General features: G+C 39.6%; 1 protein-coding gene across 1 annotated transcript in view; it reads left to right on the forward strand.

The window, feature by feature from the left end:
* The first annotated feature begins 8424 nt into the window (after window positions 1-8424).
* Window positions 8425-21989, forward strand: part of LOC137634163 (transmembrane protein 87A) — a 91837-nt gene continuing 78272 nt past the window's right edge. Inside the window, exons 1-2 of the mRNA XM_068366419.1 lie at window positions 8425-8582; window positions 18147-18341. Coding sequence (XP_068222520.1) covers window positions 8463-8582; window positions 18147-18341 — 315 coding nt within the window. The 5' untranslated portion in view covers window positions 8425-8462. The remainder of the gene's footprint in view (window positions 8583-18146; window positions 18342-21989) is intronic.

Genomic DNA, 21989 nt, shown 5'->3' on the forward strand with positions numbered 1-21989 from the left:
AATTTTAGAAATAAGAATGATCTTTTTTATAGAAAAATAGCAGTAATAAAGATAAATAGTAAAGATACCAATTTAATCATTACGTAAACAGATAAAGTTAAAGGTATCATCTTATCGTCACTGTCTTCATCCTATCAATCTGATGTAGGCCATCAGTGCTGATTTTTTTTTCTTTTTTTTTTTTTGCTGTATGGTAGTAATTTGATTTCCATTTCGCCTTGTTCAATGACATATTATCAAAAGAAATGAAAGCCTCTATTTAAATCTTATAGTTATACGTGGAAATTATGAATAACGAATAAAGGATGTAATTTTGCTATTGAAAAGCATTAGAATCTTCTTTAAGACTATATGGTTCAAAGAAAAACAATGTGTGAATTGAATAATTTTATTATTATTATTATTATTATTATACCAGTAGGCCTACTGTCAGTTAGAAATGAATACACTTTAACAATGTGTGAATTGAAGAATATCTTTCCTTTTTCAATCATACCAGTAGGCCTACTGTCAGTTAGAAATTAATACACTTTATGATCAACTCAAATCCTTAATGCCATTCATAGAAAAAAATGTATTCGGAAGGATGCACACTTTAAAGCACAGTACAATTTATAGATATAAAATGAAGAAAAAATGCAGATGAAAAGGTTTATTTGCCTTTTGATACAAAATGTGATATTTAATGATATCAGGGACGAGATGTATACGGTTAACTTTTTAGCAGGTGTTAATGATTATAACTTATAGCAACACCAAATGATCACTTTACAGGGCAATATGTTCTGTAATAGACAGCTGTGCAGACGTACAACTTTTTTTTTTTTTTTTTTTTTTTTTTTGCTCCTCTTTTAACTAATAAGGACGATGAACAAGAACTAATACAGTATATTATTATTATTATTACTATTATTATTATTATTATTATTATTATTATTATTATTATTATTATTATTATTATTATTAATTGCTAAGCTACAACCCTAGTTGGAGGAGCAGAATGCTCTAAGCCCAGGGGCTCCAACAGGGAAAACAGTTCAGTGAGGAAAGGAAATAAGGAAAAAATAAATATTTTAGAAATGATATTGAAGTAAATATCTCCTATATAAACTATAAAAACTAACAAAACACGAGGAAGAGAAATTAGATACAATAGCGTGCCCGAGTGTGCCATCAAGCAAGAGAACTCTAACTCAAGATAGTATAACACCATAGTACAGAGGCTATGGCACTACCCAAGACTAGAGAACAATGGTTTGATTTTGGAGTGTCCTTCTCCCAAAAGAGCTGCTTACCATAGCTAATAAGTCTCTTCTACCCTTACCAATAGGAAAGTAGCCACTGAACAATTATAGTGCAGTAGTTAACCCCTTTGGTGAAGAAGAATTGTTTGGTAATCAGTGTTGTCAGGTGTATGAGGGCAGAGGAGAATCTGTAAAGAATATGCCAGACTATTTGGTGTATGTGTAGACAAAGGGAAAGCGAACCGTAACCAGAGAGAAAGATCCAATGTAGTACTGTCTGGCCAGCAGTGGACCCCATAACTTTCTAGCGGTAGTATCTCAATGGGTGGCTGGTGCCCTGGCCAACCTACTACCTATACCAGGAGATACAAAAAGATAAACCCGTGATAAAACACGGTTGGAATTAGTGTTTCTTAAAACAATAACTTAAAGCAGAAACGCGTAAGATACAACTTGAACACTAACTGTAAAGCAAAAATCTATACTTGGGGTAATTCAAATATTTCTTGTAGATTACAATAAACATATCTCTCTCTCTCTCCCCCACATCGCCAACATCTAATCGTCTTAGTGATAGTCTAAACTGCTGTTTCATACGCTTATCTATTTGTCATATACTCAAGGACAGTGATATTGTCTTTGTCATACACTATTCTTGATCATGAAATTTGGCGTGTTCTGAGCGATCGTTTGCAGAGAACAATTGATTAGTCTTAACATTGATTTTGGACTGTTACATAAGACTTTATTGTCTTAAATTTGGCTTCATTGTTTTTCTTATATTTCTATTGATTGACTTTATCTCAATTCAAATATACTTGGATTATAAAGTGGGCATTCCTTTACTTTGTATTTAAATCATTGGTACTATTACACTATTGTAGTCTATTTGTTTACCCTATTTCATCCAATATGGAATAATGGCCAAGGTCATATAAAACAAATGTACACAAATATATAACAAATGTGCATAATATTCTATGAATGTCGGTAAATTCATTGTTTTGGCAGCATCGGTTATCAGCATTATAATGTCCACAGGCGAGCACCAAGCAAGAATAGTTCATATAGTTGGCATGCCATGATGGCTGATGGGAGGAATGGCTGTTGTCGCCTCTTTCTCTAGTGACTAAATGGTGGAGTAATTGATACAGCAGTGTTGCAAATACAGCAATGGTAATAAGGGCAGATTTTATTTCAAGTATCTGGATGGCAAGACAAGTGCTGAACAGCAAATTATTAAGTGTATAAAGATTAAACTGTTATATACATTTAATGTTAATATTATTGGATATAAGAATCATGTTAAAAATATTTTCACAAATCAGTATGTTTCTAACTTAAAAACATATTTAGAAAATTAATAAAATAAAAATTTAATTTTATCATATATTAGATGTTATAATGTATATACAAAAATGTAAAATATAATTTGTTAAGGAAATATTTCTTTATAAAAGGAAACAAAAATGTATGTTAAGAAAATGTAATTGTATTTTTATAATAAAAGATAAAAAAAAAAAAGTTCACTATTTATTTCTTGTGATCAAACCTGGTGACATGGACAATATGCGAGTTAGTATCATTACAAATTGACATGTTATTGATCTACAATCCATATGTCACACAATGAATAACACAATGATTTGTATGTTGATCGTTATAGCCTCCTCTAACTTACAATTGTTAATAAATTAACATATTACATAATTATGTACAACATTATACATACAGGATGCGGTATTGTGGTAGTTTTGGAGATTGCTCTACGGAGTCTACGGTGTGTATTCTCTGGAAATTTTCGTTCACAATTGGCCTACGTTATACATTCATGATGGAGATGTGTTTATGATCCGCACATCAATGGCTTGATTCTTTTCCTATGGTGGTGTTCGACATGTGTTAAGGCTAAAGGTTAATGCGCCCGGGATGAGCGCTTCCATACTCAATAGTAAGCACATTTTTTCTCGCTAGCTTTTAACTGTGTTTATTCGAGTTCCCTTTCTTCGGTATAGCTATATTATTTATTTCACACATATACTTATTCTACATTCGCTGTTATGGCGAATACAATGACCTTTAGGTGCATCAGGAGGTGCAGAAACTGGTGTGCGAGAGCAAGGCATTATGACCTGGGGCTGCGAATAAGGTGGAAGGATAGTGACAGCGGGCACCATGGTTTCAGGTGTTGGTAGTAAGGGTGTTGCAAAGCTTAGTCAGAAATATATATTGTTGAGTTTAATCCTTTAAATTGCATAGGAGGGTGGATAACCGGGGGTTTGGGTAAGTGACCTCACTGTCTGTTTTGAAATAAGTGGGCGAGGGTCTAGTCCCAGTGGCATAGCTGAAGAAGAGGTCTTAGGCATAGACTGGTGCTTATGGCTAATGCCTGTGGTCTCTGGTTGGTTTGACATAAACCGTTAGAGCCACATGACATCTTCATTGTCGATTTTGGCTGGTTGCATATGAACAGAGTTGTACTTCCGCATGAATTTTATGTTGAGCGAGGAGGCCCAACCTGTTCCATCAACTCTAACCACGATTTAGTCGTACTGGTAACCTTCAGTCACAGAGCTAGTTTTGCCCCAGTTTAGTGAGTGATCTCTGGTCTGGTTTTGGATTTGTACTTGGTTTTTAACTGCAAGTAATGGTAGGCGCTTATTGTGTTCTGACCAATGCTTCATTTCTGTCACATGGCGGTTGTGCAACCCTTCTTGAGCAGCCATAGTTTCATGGCAAGACTATGAAAAAGCCTTTGATAGTGTGCACCGGCCAATTTTATGGAAAGTCCTGTGTTATTATAGAATTCCTCTTGAATATGTAAATTTGATTAAGTCTCCTCATGAGCATAGCAAGAGCTAAGTTAATGTTAAAGGAGTCTTATCAAATGAATTTCCAGTGAACAGCGGAGTACTCCAAGTGAATGTGCTGTCATCCTTTATACTCCTTGTGGATTTTGTAATGCTTAAAATAGTCGGAGATGGCGGAGAAGGATTGGACTGGATTGGTGATGGGAATTTAGCAGACTTAGAGTATGCTGATGATGCTGTCCTTGTTAGCAGAACACCACTTTCTTACCAGAATGCATGAAATATCCACGAGGTTGGGCTGAAGATAAATAGAAGAAAGACAGATGATGAGAACGGAGTATGCAATGGAAGATGAAATATCATTAGAAGGAGAAAGGATTAATGAGGTAGAATCATGTAAGTATTTAGGAACGTGGTCTACAATATAGGGTCTTTAGAATTAGTTTAGTGAAAGATTGGAAAAAGCAAATCAGGCAATGTCTAGGTTAAATAAAATTTGGAAATCAGATTGCCTGCAATTACATATACAAATCAGACTATACATCAGTTTAGTGAGATCAATGTTACTCTATGGACAAAGAAACAATCTCCAATAGATTTAGTAGATTTGACAACAAAGCCATCAGAGGGATATTGGGAGTTAAATGGCAAGACAGGATTAGAAATGAAACTATAAGAGAGATTACTCGAGTGCCGTATGTGGATGAGATCATGGCGAGGGGTAGATGGAGATGGTTTGGGCATGCACTTTGCACTCCCTAAGAGAGATTAGTTCACCAAACATTCAAGTGGGCTCCACAAGGCAATAGAAGAGTTGGAAGACCCAGACCTACATTGCGAGGATTTTGAAGTGTGAAGTAGGAGATGATGTATGGAGCAGTATTAAATCAAAAGCTCAAGATAGAGATGACTGACAAAATCTAACCGAGGCCCTTTGTGTCAATAGGCGTAGGAGGAAATGATGATGATGATGATGATGGGAGTGAGGGAGATCGACCTGGGGGGTTTGGGATGAAGTCTCGGATTAGGCGACCAAATGCAACACCTTTTTGGTGAGAGTTGGGTATCCCTGTCCGGGTAATCCTGTAATGGACCATTGCACGATGGTATACATCAATGTTAAGGCAACAATTAGGGCCAGTGTTATCAGTGACAAGGCACTTCACAGTCTTGATGATGACTTTTGTCCTGCAGTTGCTGTGAGGGACTGAGGAGAGGCTGTGGCATACATCCTAATCTATGAGAAACTGACTGGTGGTGTTGATGACATGTGTGTTGCAGGCATGCCATGAGGTTAGAGGCACCAGCAGATGATTGCTCCATAATTAGGTAATTGGAGTAATGATCAACCAAGTAAGTGACACCTTTGTAGTGGAAGAAATCCTCATGCACACACACACTGAAATGGATAGTCGAATAGTATGGGAGGTGTAGGTGGTGCAGTTGGTTGGACAGGGGCCATGCAGTTGCAGTGGTGGCAGCTGGCATGGAGAGTTGTGATACCCGGCCAGATGACAGTCACCTCAGCTCTGGATCTCATTGTGGTGACCCCTTGATGGGCTGCATGTTGAGCAGCCATGATCTTTTTCTTGAGGGTGGGTGGAATCACAATGAATGAATGATTTGAAGTTTTCTAACATCCTGACATCGGGTGGAACCACAACACAGTCCTTATAGCGTATTACACCAAAAGCATATGTAGGTCATCATGGGGTTAGTGATATTCCCCGAGGGGTGCTGGAAGTTCATGGCAGAATTCATACATACCAGACTCTGTGGTGTACTGGTGTCCAATGGTATGAGCATGTCATCCATCATCTTGATTCAAGTGTTAAAAAGCATATCATAGAGGTGGTGGTCAAGAGCATGAAACTGGTTTCCCGCCATATCAGTCTGCACTGTCATGAACAGTACATAGGAGGGGTATTCACAGTACTTTTAGGTTTGTCTTTGCTAAGACAAATTCTCTCAATTCGATGGTCATCATGGTGCAAAGTTAACAACGGAGACCATATACTGGGTATTCTCTTCAGTGTATGCGGCCGTGGGAATTTTTACTGCGTCCTTTTTTGCTGTAATATAGAAAGGGACTTTTCCTATCTTCTATGACTACTTGCTCGTCTTTACTGTATGTGATGCAGGCTGTTTCAACAGCAGACAGGAGATAGACTGTTTACCTGGTTCTTTGGCTTCTATAAAAATGAAGACATCTTCAAGAATCATGTTTTGGTTCTTGTCATCTGGAAGGTCTAGCTGGATTTTGTGGACGGCAAAACCACCAATAAGTTTCAAAGAATTTCTCCTATGTTCCTAATTGACATCATGATCACAATTGGGGTTTGAGAGATAACTTGCAGATGTCAGTCTACCCACACAGGCATACACCAAAGCTGCATACTAGTTCATTGCAGTCTTGGTACATATTGTACAGTTTATTCACCAACCGCAAGATTTTTTTTTACTGTGAACATCTCGTTTTTTATCTCGTTGATAAGGGTGTCCACTGCTGATCTTGTAAGATCCACGCGAAAAGCTTCATAACAGTACGCTACCCAAACAACTGTAATACTTCACCTCGGCCTGTTTTTTTTTTTTTTTTTTTTTTTTTTTTTTTTTTTTTTCTTTTTTCTTTTTTTTTTTTTTTTTGACCACTCTGACCAACATATTGTGAAATAGGACTATTCTACACTGGAACCAGCTCTTTGTCAACATTGGTATTGGCAGAGTGAGCGTGGGTACTGGGTAGTAGGCTACTGTGGATGGTGATGAGGACAACTACAATGGCTACATCCAGGCCATAGGTCACGCAGGTGCTTCAACAGTCTTAGGATGTGATGCAGGTCATAAATATTAGAACTCTGTATTTGTTTTTACTATCTATTCTATCATTAAACAACGTGAATTTTACAATAAACATCAGTTATGCAGTGTGATATGCAAAATGCCCAAGAATATATAGGCTGCGATAAACTGGTTTTGAAGGTTCTTTAGAGAGTTTGATTAATAAGATACCCTATTGATCCTGGTAGAGATTAGGGTTCCCCTACGAGATAGGATCAGGAAAGTAGTTTTTAAAGTAAGAACTATAAGTAAATAAGATAGGGGTCATGGTGATGAAAGAACTGTATAGAGCATACATGTCTCGTATGCATCAGTATTGGCATATCAAATCAATATAGCTTATGTATGAGTATTGTTGCAATAAATGAATTCAAATTGCGAGTTAATCGTTACTTTCTTTCCAATGTTTCTATTCGGGTGGGCTTTCTGGCTTTTAACAACCCTAAATCTAACTTTTAATTAAGTGTCATGAATACGTAGAACATTAATTAGGTCAATGGTGTACGATTTTCTTTAATGAGGATTGAAACTATGATGTCGAAGAATCGTGCATATATCTAAGCCAGTTTGTGTATAAGGTGTCATGCTCCCCTTGCTCTTAAAGTCAGCTAAGAATCTTTCTCTCTTCTTACGTTCATACGCGATCACTCGGTTGCTTCACTTACAGCTGTGAATATTTTAACAGTGTCATTTCCGCCCAGCACAAGGCCTAAATTTTTTTTTCACACATTTTGTCAATGGTTGTTAAATCAAGAATAAGGTATATTGAAAAGATGATGATTAATTAATTCGTAAGAATGTATCCTTCAATTATTTTTTAAGTGTTTCATAAAAAAATAATAAAAAATTGTTTTCCCAGTTTATATATGAAAGATCTTATTTAATGTTACTGATCTTAATATGTTATTGTAATTATTCAATACTTCTCTTGTAGCTTATTTTCTTATTTCCTTACCTCACTGGGGTATATTTTTTCTTGTTGGAGCCTTTGGGCTTATAGAATCCTGCTTTTCCAACAAGGGATATAGTTCAGGTTGTAATAATAATAATAATAATAATAATAATAATAATAATAATAATAATAATAATAATAATAATAATAATAATAATAATAGTAATGAAATTAAGTCGTATTCATTTGGAAATTACACGATACGAATGTTATCAAGTAGATTTCGTATTTTCCTCAGTGACACAATCGAACCCTCTCAGATCCCCTAAAAGTTTCTCAGCAAAGAATTCAGATCCTCTATATCTCTGACTCTACTCGAAGCCAGGGGTGCCATTCGTACGATAATTATCGTACATGTACGATTATTTTAGGTCCAGTACGATGTACGATACATACCTTGGGTATATACAATGTATGTGTGTGTGTTTGATTAAGCAATTATACTAAAATACCTTGAAATAAGCTATATATGTTACTCCTTAATAATCTTGTTCAAAGTGTGTACGATAATTTTGGTTGAAAAAACGATAATTTTAAGTTTCATGTATGATAATCCAGTGCAAATAATCTGGTAACCCTGGTTTGTTGACGTTCACTGTTCATGGCTGGCCAGATATGACGGGTGTTATGTGTAGTGATAACAAAATGTTCATTTTACTATTTTTCATCAGTTATTTTGCCTTAGTTACGACCTCCTCGCCAGAGCAAGGCGTCTGGCATCTCGTCTCAAGTCCGGTAAGTTTGTGTCACAAGGGCAGCTATTTTATTCCATATATAAGTTAACCTACCATAACCTAACCAGTCAGTTTAACTTAATGTAAACTCCAGTCTAACTTAGTTTCTAAGCTTAGCCAAAGAAGTATTTGTAAGGGTAGGTTGAGTAACTTTTGTATCAGAAGATAGGTATTGAATGGCAAGGAGCTTGAGTTTAAGCTAGAATAGGAAACATTTTTTATAGGTCGAGTCTAGCCAAATTCGTACCTAGGGAAAACCTCTATAATTTTACCGGAAAACCTTAGGAGAGCTCAGAAGAGATTCTGTATTCTGTAATGGTGGTTACCTTCAGTGTTTAAATGCAAGCTCTGAAAGTCTTGAGCATTATGGTACCTCAGGGTAGATTAGATGAGACACGCCCCTTGTGGTGTTGATTGAGGTGAATTTTTAAGGGTAATTTTTTATATATTGGTACAATGACCCTATTGGAGAGAATATTATGGGCAAATGGTGTATACTTAGGTTTGAAAGGATTCTGATGACGATGACCAGTGGAAAATGAAAACCATAGGATGTTTAAAGGTTTTAAAGGTCGCTCATGAATGGCAGAGGCAAGGGACAGTGACATTGCCCTAGCAATCAGGACAATGCCCTAGAGACTGACCATATATCATATGATCAGCGCCCAAGCCTCCTCTCCACCCAAGCTAGGACCAGGGACGGCCAGGCAGTGGCTGCAGATGACTCAGCAGATAGGCTTATAGGCTCTCCCAAACCCCCCAACCTTAGCTCACAAGGATGGTAAGGTTGCAGACACTAATGGCACTAACGAGTCTGAGCGGGACTCGAACCCCCGTCTGGCAAACACCAGGCAGAGACGTTACCAATCAGGCCACCAACTCCCAAAATCGACCAAATTCCAAGAGAAATTAATCTCAGTGTCGTAGTAAACATCAGAAGAATTCACCCTGTTGAAACGGTATTCTAAGAATATGGGGGTAAATTTTTATGTTAGTCAAAGGGTGGGTTGTATGCCCCCTGGTATATCTCCTAGGTCAGGTTAAATGGTGAACCTTAGGTGATCAGGTGATCTTGTATCTGTTTTCCTTTTAAAATTTTGTTTTTCAATCTGTCCCAACAAACTGCAAAGGCTCCACATCTTTTATATCCCATTTTATGCGTTTGCCCCAGTGTTGACATTATAAATCCCACAATTACCGTTATTTTGTGAGTGTTTTACTCACAAACCCCTGTCTCCCTAAAAGAATAGCCATCTTAGTTTAAATGATATGTATTACTATACAATATCCCTAATGAAAGAAATAAGAGGTGTTCCTCATGTATTTAAAGGTGATTTAAACTATTTTGATGAAAATGTTTAGCTGAAATGTGTATTCTTCCAATTACCATAAGGAAGTTTTAAAATTCTAGAAGTTATGACCAAAAAACAACATTTTTAAAGAAACGAACAGAAACGCACGACCTAATCTGAGATTTTCCACACAACCTAACCTAAGATCCGTATCCTCATCTACTTGAGCGGGGACTATGCCTCACCGACTCCACCCCTTATTCACCTCATCCTTAGCTTACCTTAAGACAAGTCGTAACCCTCAGTTTATTTCTCGACTAGCTTCCCTTCTGAATCTTATTTGTTCATTTGTTCCCATATTAACACATCTTCCGCTATTTATATTGGATATTACAGTACTTCGGCGGAGCTGGAAGGCAGCCATTAGATTTAAAGTGCGAAGTGGCAACCCTACCCAACCACTAATAGTGGGTAGGTAAGGGGTGGTTGGGGGCTATCCAGCCACCTATATCTACTCACAGTTCAATGAACCATGTCACTTTTTACTTTTGGCTGGTAGAGAGCGGACGTCTCCTCTCTCTCCCTTCAAGGCTTAGCCATGTACCACTATTACTTTACGCTCATTTTTTTCTTTACTGATATGACTTGTGCTTTTACGCGACTCTCCATTCCAGAGTAATGTGGCTGTTTCAGATGTTGATGTTTGTTCTGTGAGTTATCGGAAGGATTCCTCGTTGCTGAAGATTCCTCGAAGGGGTTTTTTCTTCCCCCTCGGAGGGGAGGAATTTTTAATTCTTTCTTTATTTTTTTCCTCAGCTCTTCTGACGTCTTAGCTGTCGACTAGGTCTACCTCCCATTCGCCCTTCCTTCATCTTCTGCTGACGACGAGTCTTCTCGTCTTCTGCCAATCTCGTCGTCTCCCAACATTCCGCAATTTTTTCTCTCTCCCTACAGGCAATGTTTCAGCCCTCATATGCCGCACCTCCTGTTGAGGATTGCGAGATAAAGGACGATCGTCAACCCACAGCTTGCTCGACAATTACCCGATCGATGGACTTTCCTTCTGTTTAATGATCGTAGGGGCGAGATTCATCACCTCGTCTTCCTGGTCGGTAAGTATGTCCTTCGCGACAATCCATTGATGAGTTCAGAATTTATTCTGTTCAGTGATCGCAGGGGCGAGACTCCTCATCTCGTTTTCTTGGTCGGTCAGATTGTCGTTCGCGACAAAAAGGTGTTAGACACACATTAGGGCGTCATTTGTGACGATCAATGATCGCCACAAAGATCGCTATGATCACTGGATCGTAGCTTATCCCGATCTCAACATTCTTCCTCTTGAAGACGAACTCTTGTTCGGTTTTTCCTTTGGGGGATTACTCTGGCAGGATTCCCGTTCGTGAAATCCCTTTGGGGACAACTCAGAATTAAGCCTTGGCTTTTTCTCTAGCAACAAAATTTGTTGACCCTCATTTGAGATAGAAATTGCTGAAGGGCAACAGAGTGCTGCTCGGATGTTCGCCTCCAGGTGTAAGATATTCCCCTTCCGAGGGAGAGTCTTCACACAACTTTTGCGCACGTTTGTGCTCACGCTCAAGATCGTGAGTTATACACTCACGGTCATGAGCTCATGATGATAGTGGTCTCCGCTCACGTTATCGCTCATGATTGTGAGCGATACGATCACGATCGCGAGTGAGATGTTGTGACCGCGATTACGACACTAGTCATTCTTCAACCTTTGGGGACACTCATGATCATGAGCTAAACACTCGTGATCGCGAGCGAGATGCTCACGATTGTGAGTTACAATGTTGGTCATGACCATGATTGTGACGCTAGTCTCTTCTCAATTTTTGAGGATGCTTGCGATCACGAACTAGACACTCGTGATCACGAGCAAGACGCCCACGCATACGGTCACGAGCGAGACTCTCGTGACCATGATTGTGCCATCAGTCTCTATAACCCTTGAGAATGTTCGAGTGATTGCGAGCGTCTCGCTTGCGATCTTGCTCACACTCTTGAAATATACGCTCACGCACGTGAATTACATGCTCACAGTCGCAAGCGAGACGCTCGTGTCCATGAGTGTGACGTTAATCTCTACAACCCTTGAGAACGAGCGAGATGCTCCCGATCATACTCACGCTCGCGAGCATGGGTTACACGCTCTCATAACTGTGAGCACGACATTCGAGACCGCGATCTCGGGTGTCTTGAGGTGACCCTCACGATCGTGCTCACGATCGTTAGTTACATGCTCAAGCACTACGCTCGTGATTGCGATCACAAGATTCTTGTGGACACGATTATGAGCGAGACACACGAGACGCTCACGATCGCGAGTTACACTCAATGTCACAAGCAAGGCTCTTTTGAACCTGATCGTTTTCACGACGCTCTCTCTCACGCTCTCGATCATGATTTACACTCACGGTCACAAGCAAGGCTCTCGTGATCATGATCGCAAGCGTCTTGTGGTAAAGATCCCGAGCAACACTCGTGATCACGAATGAGACGCTCGCGATCGTGAGCTGTCATGAGCGATGAGCCCGTATCCCAGACTAGACGCTCTCTATCAAGAACTAAAAGCTTATAGCAAGAGGTATACCGTATTTGACGGCCTATAGGAGGCACTTTATTCCCAAAATTTTTGCCTAAAAAAATCGCCCTGCGTCCTATACATCGTAGGTAAAGTTTGAAACCTACCGTAGCCTTAGGCTAATCTAACCCTACTTATTCTAGGTACTTTTACTTGCAGTAAACTCCATGCATCCTTATTTTGTTTTTATTACTGGTATTATTGTATAATTACCGGTGCTTTAAAAATAAATTTGTTAAAATGAAAGAAATTTAAACTGAAAATGCTGTGACTTTTGTTTATACTGTAAACATAAAATTTAAACATAGAGTTATGGTTATGTTTTCAGCAATCTTTTAACTTTCTCTTTCCTTAGCTTTCGAGAATTTTAATGGTATCGTTGATGACGGTATTAATAAAATTTAGATTAGCATATTTATTTTTCATTAAAAATCCACAATGATTCAAATTATCCTCTCTTTCTCCAGTCAAGCACTATCTTCTTTGTCACATCATACTGTCATTAGTGGTACTTTGTTATTGTTGACCAAACACAAATACAGTGAACCCTCGCTACTTCGCGGTTCGACCATCGCGGATTCACCACTTCGCGGATTTTTTCCATAACCCATATATATATACAGTAATATATATATATATATATATATATATATATATATATATATATATATATATATATATATATATATATATATGTATGCATGTATATATATATATATATATATATATATATATATATATATATATATATATATATATATATACAGTATATATATATATATATATATATATATATATATATATATATATATATATATATATATATATATATATATATATATATATATATACACATATATATATATATATACACATATATATACATATATATATATATATATATATATATATATATATATATATATATATATATATATATATATCTATCTATCTAAAGTAGGAAGATGTGATGTAGTTCTAAGGGAAAAGTATGGGAAATATGTCTGGGTAATAAGCAAAGCTCTACCTCCAGTTTGTTTCTTAATTATGATCAGAGATAAATGTAAACAAAACATTGGTTGCCATTTTTTATCGTACTTTTTAGCGTGTTTAGGAAATGCATGATATAAAATCACCTTTAATATTTGTGCCTGTTTTAGTTTAGGGTACTGTAGTACTATACATGCATTAAGTGTTCTGTACATTAAAGGGTAGTTTGTTAACAGTACTACGTACAAGGGAAGGTTTTAAAAGTCTGAATATACATGTTAAATAAATAGGTAAATATGGTGTCACTACTTCGCGGATTTTCACCTATCGCGGCCGCGTCTGGAACCTATCTACCGCGATAAACGAGGGTTCACTGTAAAATGGTTTTTCTGTTATGCGAAATGTAGAAATTTTCTATGGATATGGCAAGTAAAATATTTATAATAACATCTTTACTATATGCTTTTAGTATTGTTTGTTATCGCTTGAATGTGTAAATGCGTTTGTTTGTCCGTTATGATTGGCGATGAATCGTAAACAATACAACGTTTCCTGTTCTAGGCAGTCTTTATTAGGAAAGACTTGATATAGAATAGCTCTTATTTCAATTATTTTTAATGACTAAGGATAAAATAAGTACTGTACAGTAAAACAAAATTGATATTATTTCATAACCAATACTTGGTAAGATATATGTTGCTGCAAAAGCTAACTTGTACACTGATGTGTAAATGCGTTTGTTCGTTTTGATCGTTGATGAATAAAAGCAAACCAATGCTTTCGGTTGTATGTTGCGTGTTTAGCAAAAGCATGATATAAAATGGTCTTTGATTAATTTTGGATTTTTAATTACAGTATACAACAAAAGCTAGCCTATGCACTAATGGTCCTCTTCTGCACGGAAATATATGATATGTTTCTGCTTGTGGAATTTACAGCCAGACTATTTTTAACAATATGTGCTTAAATACACTAAAAACCATTTTCCTGAATGTGACCTATTGAAATGGGGGTTCGCCTTATTGTGTCTTATCGGCCATCTAATATGGTAAGCTCACAATCACAAAATAGACGCTCGCGAGCGCGAGCAAGACGCTCACGAAAACGCGCACAAGCCAGGCACTAAACACGAGATTTTGTGCGGGAAGCGCTCAAGCGAGATGCTCACGCTTTCGGGCGAGATGCTTACGCTCTCGAGTGAGACTCCTGCAGGATGCTTGTGCTCTTAGGCATGGCGCTTAGGTTTTCGTACGAGATGCTCATGCTATAGTGCGAGATTCTCGCACTCATACGCAAGACGTTCTCGTGCGAGGCACTCATTCTCAGGAGCAAGATGCTCTCGCTCTTGTGCAAGATGCCCATGCTCTCGTGCGAGGCACTCATGTGGGAGACACTCACACTCGTGAACGGGACTCTCACAAGTTCTCACAAGGCGTTTCAAGACCTAGAACGAGGTTCTTGTGATCATGAGCACAGTCACAAACGAAATGATCCCAACTGATTTGGTAGATCTTGGATTTTCCAGGTCTCCGATTTGTCAGCTACCAATCGCCATTTTTCAATGGCTAGATGATCCCCAGTTGCTTATGAATAGCACTGTTCACTGTTTTTATGTACAACAGCTAGTCATTCATTGTCCTATGCGACGGTAGCTCCTCGTTTTTGACTTGCTTGCCATTTTGCTGTCTAAGATTCACTAGTCAGAGACTAGTGTTCCCTATAAGCCTGCTCCATTCTAGGCCTCTAGTTTGACAGCCACTTCATGAGAGGGAGCTGCTCAAGAGAGCACTCTCTCCTAGACGGCAAAGATCGTCTCTCCTCACTCTTGAGCTTACTCTACTTTGTTAGACCCTGCAGAATTGATGAAATTATGTTTTTGTCTTTCTGGGAACCTAAGAATACACCCTTCTTTGGCGAAGGGGATAATACACTAGTGCAAGGCTCAGTGCCCATCGGTCTTTGGGTTCTTGTTTGTGTATCACAAAGAGGGTTTCTTGTGTTCCCGAAGTTTTCTCGTTGTCGGCGAAATCAGAGGGATCCGCTTCAATGCGGCCAGGTTTATGCATTGAATCCAGCTCACGCACGGGAATTCAACTCCCTTGAACGTACATAATTTTCTTGTACACTTCATTCTTACTACAGGAAGGCTTGCAAACAAATTGCCTCAGGAGCCAGGTTGCTGCTTCTGTTGCTACCTTCTCCCCTGCTGTCCTGTTTATTATGAGGTTGCTCACGAGCCGAATTTGCTTGAATAGGAACTACGCTAGTTAGACTGTCTCCTGAAGCAAATCGGATCTCAGGTGTGATAAGGGAGGCAGATTCTTTGAATCTGTTTTTCTCCACCCTCTAGCGGGAGACACTACCTCTTGAAGTTACTGCCACTCTCTCTCTCCCTCTTAGAGAATGAAATTCAGTGCTGTCTAATTGACAGCCATAGCAATTTACTTGCTATGACTCGGGTCAGCCCTAGATGGGTGACTGAGAGGAATAACAGAGGATATTGAAAATCTGTGTTTTCCCAATCTCTGTTGGCCCTTATGCCATTGGACCTTAGTGGAAACTCATTCAACCTCCATCTGCTTCCTTTCCGGAGAAACATCTTTTATCTACATTTCATGAAGTCGGACGACGACCTTCTCCCGTAACCGGAGCTCCTCCTTAGGCCGGAGTGGTTGGGAAAAAAAAATATTCCTTTCTCATAAGAGAACCCCTCTCATGAGCTCGAAGTAGTTAACTCTGTCTTTTTCGCTAAGGAAACAAAAGAGTCCAGACTTAGCTAAAAGGATCCTATCTTGTATCCTCCGTCTTCCTCTAGGAAATCGTAAGTAGTCTATCTTCTTCCTCATGATTGAAACACCTGATCTCATAGGGAGAATGGGTTACGCTGCAATATAGCCATGCTTCGTCGGTTAAAAGTCTCTACTTTTAGTCTCTCCTGGCGAGACAAGCTTAACCTTCAATCCTTGTCATGCGAGGGAAGGTTTTGAGATCTCCTTTTGTTTACCTCAATCTATAATTCAAGTAATCGAAGGAATGACACAAAGGTCATATTCTATACGGATATCTGTAGACGTTATCATTACCCTGGAGAAACTTTCCCAGGTCGGACAAGACCGCATTAGTCCCCGTCAATTGCAACCTCTGAAGAACTAGCGGGGTCCCAGGTCCTTCGGTACTAGGGATCGTCCTTCTCTTGGTCCTTTACGTCTTGTAGAGGACCAAGAGAAAGCAAGTAACGGTCCTAGTTAAAAGAGTGCCTTACGAGAATCTCTCCCAAGGAGTAGATCTTGTTCTTCTTGATTTGACACTTCCTATAGAGGCATCAAAGAAAAGGCGGGGGGAGGCCGCATACAGGATCATATGTCCTTAGGACTATGATCAGAGCACAAATGATACCGTCTTTTATTCCCCTAGTAGGCACCTTCTTTCTTCGGGAAAGTGGCGGGGGGAATGACAGTGATTCATTGGTTTCCCACACGCGGGAAAACACTTCCTGCTCCTGCGTTAGGAGCATGAGTATGTCCGTAGTGTGCAAGAAGAATTACTCTGTGACGTAGTTCCTACAAGTGGGTGTGTGGAAGCGTCAAATAGCCTTCACCGCCACGTCATGCAAGACGTGACCCACAGGAACATGAAGACGTTCCCCATTGGCCCTGTGGTGGCTACACAATAAATAGTTTAAACACCTCAGGCTCCTGGATGGACAAGTAGCAGATGGTGGAGAGCAGTTTACCCAGGATTAAGTCTGGGATGAATGATAAGAATGACTGGCTCTTCCTTTCATCATCTTATCTTTTGGGAAAAAGAATCTACAGTAAGCTGTAAGCTGGTTTCCATGGTCTGCAGGTAAAACCAATATCCTTGTGTAACAGAGGTGGGATTGGGTAACATCTATGGTTGATTCAAAGATTTTTATGTTTCGGAGAATTCTTACTTAGACTAGTCACAGTGCTAGTACCACACAATCACACAGATTGTTTAGGCCGCAAACCGTGCTTTGCACAGACTTTAGCGAGGTGTCATAGTTTCTCCATGTTATGTGTGGAGCAAGTATGGGAAAACCCGCAATCAAAATCCACCCAGTTGGTTTGGACTTCCACCCACCTAGAGGGTGAGTCTTCCCCAATAAAGAGCTTAAAGTTTGTATTCTGGTGTCAGAACAAATAACAAATTTGGAAGTAATTTACATTTTCCTAACCATACAAACTTGTAGCTCTTATACACATTGGCCCGCCATCACCTATCCCCCGGTAGTCCTGCCTGCAAGTAAAAGTGATGATAGAACATAAGTGTGTGCGAGCAGGGTAGTCATTACCCCCCCTACCTCCTCCCCCCCTGCTAACTGGTGGTGGGATAGTTACACCTTGCTAAAAGTCTTATGGCTAGTTTCAACTTTGCTGAAAGTATATTCCCTAATTAAGAGCCACAGGTTTATAAAGTTAGGAAAAATACAAATCTCTCTCAAATTTGTCATGTTATGATCAATTTATGGAAGGCAGTCGTTAGCTATTTCATTGTCAATGTTCCATTATATTTTTATGGATATTTCATCTAGTTTTGGAGTGAAATTCAGCTTAGAAGTTATGATGCCTGGTAAACTGAGGTGATTATTATGCATTTTAGTAGAAGAAGTTAGTGTCAGTCAGCTCACTGTTTTAATTGTCTTTAATGTTTTCAGGGCCATGAGTTTCATAGTGTCAAAAAAAGTATGTTCAATGGGAGTCGGATGATTATGAAGGTTAAATGTGATCCTAGCGACTCATTTGCTGATGACGAGGAAGTGAGCTTACCAGCCAATAAGGAAGACCTGAAAATAAAGATAACATGGATGTTACTGAAGACTCCTTGCTGGAATGATTTCATCTTTGAAGAGGTGAGTACAGTATTATTATTATTATTATTATTATTATTATTATTATTATTATTATTATTAGCCAAGCTACAACTCTAGTTGGAAAAGCAAGATGCTATAAGCCCAAGGACTCCAACAGGGAAAAATAACCCAGAAAGGAAAGGAAATAAGGAAATGAATAAACTATCTGAAGTAATGAACAAATTAAAATAAAATATTTAAGAAAAACATTAATAACATTAAACTGCTAATTAATTTACAGGTACTGTATGCATTACAAAGACTTATGTCAGCCTGTTCAATATGAAAAAATTTTCTGCAATTTTTTAACGAGGCGCAGGGACTCCTTATTTTGAGCAATAAGATACTCAGATAAGGAGCCCCCGGGTAAAGCCAAAAGCCAGGTTGGCAGGGACTTCCACCCTTCCTAATGGGTGAGTCACCCTTAAATGAATAGCGTAGGTTTGTATTCCAGTTACGGAACAAATGACAAATTCGTTGATAATTTGTTTTTTTCCTAACGATAGAAACCTTAGCTATTTATACAAACTTGCCCGCCAGCCCTTTCCGCCTTGAAGTCCTACCTCCAAGCAAAGTGAGCTAAATCAACGGTGTTTGAGCAGGAGCGGTAGCAAGCTACCCCCCCTACCCCTGCTTACTAGCGGTGTGGATAGTTAACCCTCGCTAAATTTTAATGGCTTGTCTTTTCAGCTTCGTAGAAAGTAATACAGTGAACCCTCGCTACTTCGCGGTTCGACCATCGCGGATTCACCACTTCGCGGATTTTTTCCATAACCCATATATATACAGTAATATATATATATATATGTATGCATGTATTTATGTATATATGTAGGTATGTATATGTGTATACATATAAATATATATATATATACACACACACACACACATATATATATATATATATATATATATATATATATATATATATATATATATATATATATATATCTAAAGTAGGAAGATGTGATGTAGTTCTAAGGGAAAAGTATGGGAAATATGTCTGGGTAATAAGCAAAGCTCTACCTCCAGTTTGTTTCTACATTATGATCAGAGATAAATGTAAACAAAACATTGGTTGCCATTTTTTATCGTGCTTTTTAGCATGTTTAGGAAATGCATGATATAAAATCACCTTTAATATTTGTGCCTGTTTTAGTTTAGGGTACTGTAGTACATGCATTAAGTGTTCTGTACATTAAAGGGTAGTTTGTTAACAGTACTACGTACAAGGGAAGGTTTTAAAAGTCTGAATATACATGTTAAATGAATAGGTAAATATAGTGTCACTACTTCGCGGATTTTCACCTATCGCGGCCGCGACGGGAACCTATCTACCGCGATAAACGAGGGTTCACTGTACCCCTAAATAAATGAATAAATAGCTAAGGTTTGTATCATTAGGAAAAATACAAATTATCTACGAATTTCTCATTTCTGGCATCCAGCAGGCTTCAAAGACCAATGCAGCCTTGCCTTGGTCTCAGGGTCTGAAGGGTGCAAGGTCTGAGATCGCCATACAGCTCTCTGAGCTCTCTTCCTCCCAATGTTCCGGCTCGACCACCAATGCAGAGGAGGTATTTCGAGATTTTAGATGAGCCTCGTCCAGCTCTTTCTCTGCATTAATCCTTGGAAGAGCTCACCAAGGTAGTCTATCTAGAGAGAGACTCTAACCGACAGGTCTCATTCTCGGCAACCGAGATCCTAAATCAGGAGAAGGTCACAAAGTACGCTATGCAGGCTAATTCGTGGCTTGATGTTTGGTTAGGGACCTAGGGAATCCTGGTACGAACTGAGGATTTCTCCAAGGAATGTACAAGGAAAGCAATGGAGACTTTCCTGCTCTCAGGCACCTGCACGATCGAGTTTCTCGCCCATCAAGTTTCAAACTTATGGGCGAATACCATTCTGAAACGTTGGGACGCGGTGTCTGAGAGATTCCACCAGCAAGTCCCAAATGCCGAGATCGCCAGGCTTAGGAATTCCTCACTAGAGGGATCCCATCTATTGGATCCTAATGACATGGAATATGCTGCTGAGAAATGGAGGAAGTCCCATCAGGACTCCCTCCTCCATAGGGCTTTGACATCCAAGCCCTATAAACCACCAGCACCTCAGCAGTCCCGTCCAGCCAAGACCATGACAAATAAAACAGCAGCAAAGACGACGGTGTCCAAGAACCCCTATCCGACTAAGGACAGGAAAGGCACAAAGTCCTCCAGGGGAGGAAAATATCCTAGAGGGAGCAGCTGAGGCTGAAAACGCTAGGATAAGCACTCCCCCTGCTTGTCCACCAATAGGGGAATGCCTACAAAATTGCTGGGGTATTGTTTAGGGTATCGTGTCCTGTTCATAACATCTCTCCCTTCCCTGATCAGGAATCCAGTATCAATAGACTCCTTTGTGATGGGATCAGCAAAGGGGCCAGCCCTCCGGGTAGAAGTCCACCCTGTTGAAGAAGGGCGCTCCCAGGAGGTCCTCGACGAGTCTGCAGGCTTCTTCAGTAGACTCTTTCTTGTGAAAAAGTTGTATGGAGGCTGGAGACCAGTTATTGACCTCTCAGCTCTGAATAAGTTTGTCAAACAAACTCCGTTCAGCATAGAGACTGCAGACACGGTCGATTAGCGGTAAGAACACAGGACTTCATGTGTACACTGGACCTAAAGGATGCGTACTTCCAGATCCCAGTCCATCTGTCTTCAAGGAAGTACTTAAGATTCAGCCTAGACAACAGGAAATAACAGTTCAAGGTGCTGTGTTTCGGTCTTTCCACAGCACCTCAAGTCTTCACCTGAGTGTTTGTCCTAGTGTCATCTTGGGCGCACAGGATTGGTATCCATCTCCTTCGTTATCTGGATGACTGGCCAATCCTACCAGACTTGGTGTCAATCCTCCTTCAACATCGAGACAAACTTCTGAGGTTTTGCCAAGATGGGGTATCATGGTAAACCTCGAGAAGTTCACGCTGCTTCATACGCAGAGATTGGTATAACTAGGCATGACAATAGACACCAATCTCCACAAAGCCTTCCCATCAGACAACAGAATATCGAGGCTGAGCAAGGTCGCAAGACCCTTTTTCAGACGAGAAGAGCTTCCAGCCCAGACGTGGTTATGTCTCCTTGGTCACCTTTCATCGCTGGCCCGTCTAGTTCCAAACGGTCGCCTCAGGGTGAGATCCCTCCAGTGGCAACTCAAGTCCTGGTGGAATGAGGCTTTCAATTCCCCGAACATCCAAATCTCCATGGGATCAGCGGAACAGATGGACCTCGAATGGTGGGTGTCAGATGAGAACCTACAAAAGGGAGTTGACCTTCTCGTCCTCCCCCCAGATTTCATGCTGTGCTCAGACTCTTCAAAAAAAAAGCCTCTGGTCATAGTCAGAAGAGTACCTCCACATAAACCTCCGAGAGATGAAGGCTGTCCTTCTGGCTCTTCAACAGTTCCTGGCGGGCCCCTCGGTGGTGATGAACGACATCACCACAGTGGTGGATTACATCAATAAACAAGAATGTACTTTTTCGCAGCCCCTGTCCCATCTAGCAGTAGGGATACTGAGATGGGCTGATATTCACTTGATACCACTATCGGCACGCTTCATTTCAGGCAAGAGGAATGTGCTCGCTGACAACCCAGAGCATCTCAGAT

Source organism: Palaemon carinicauda, chromosome 44, assembly GCF_036898095.1.
Source record: "Palaemon carinicauda isolate YSFRI2023 chromosome 44, ASM3689809v2, whole genome shotgun sequence".
Taxonomy (NCBI): Eukaryota; Metazoa; Arthropoda; class Malacostraca; order Decapoda; family Palaemonidae; genus Palaemon; species Palaemon carinicauda.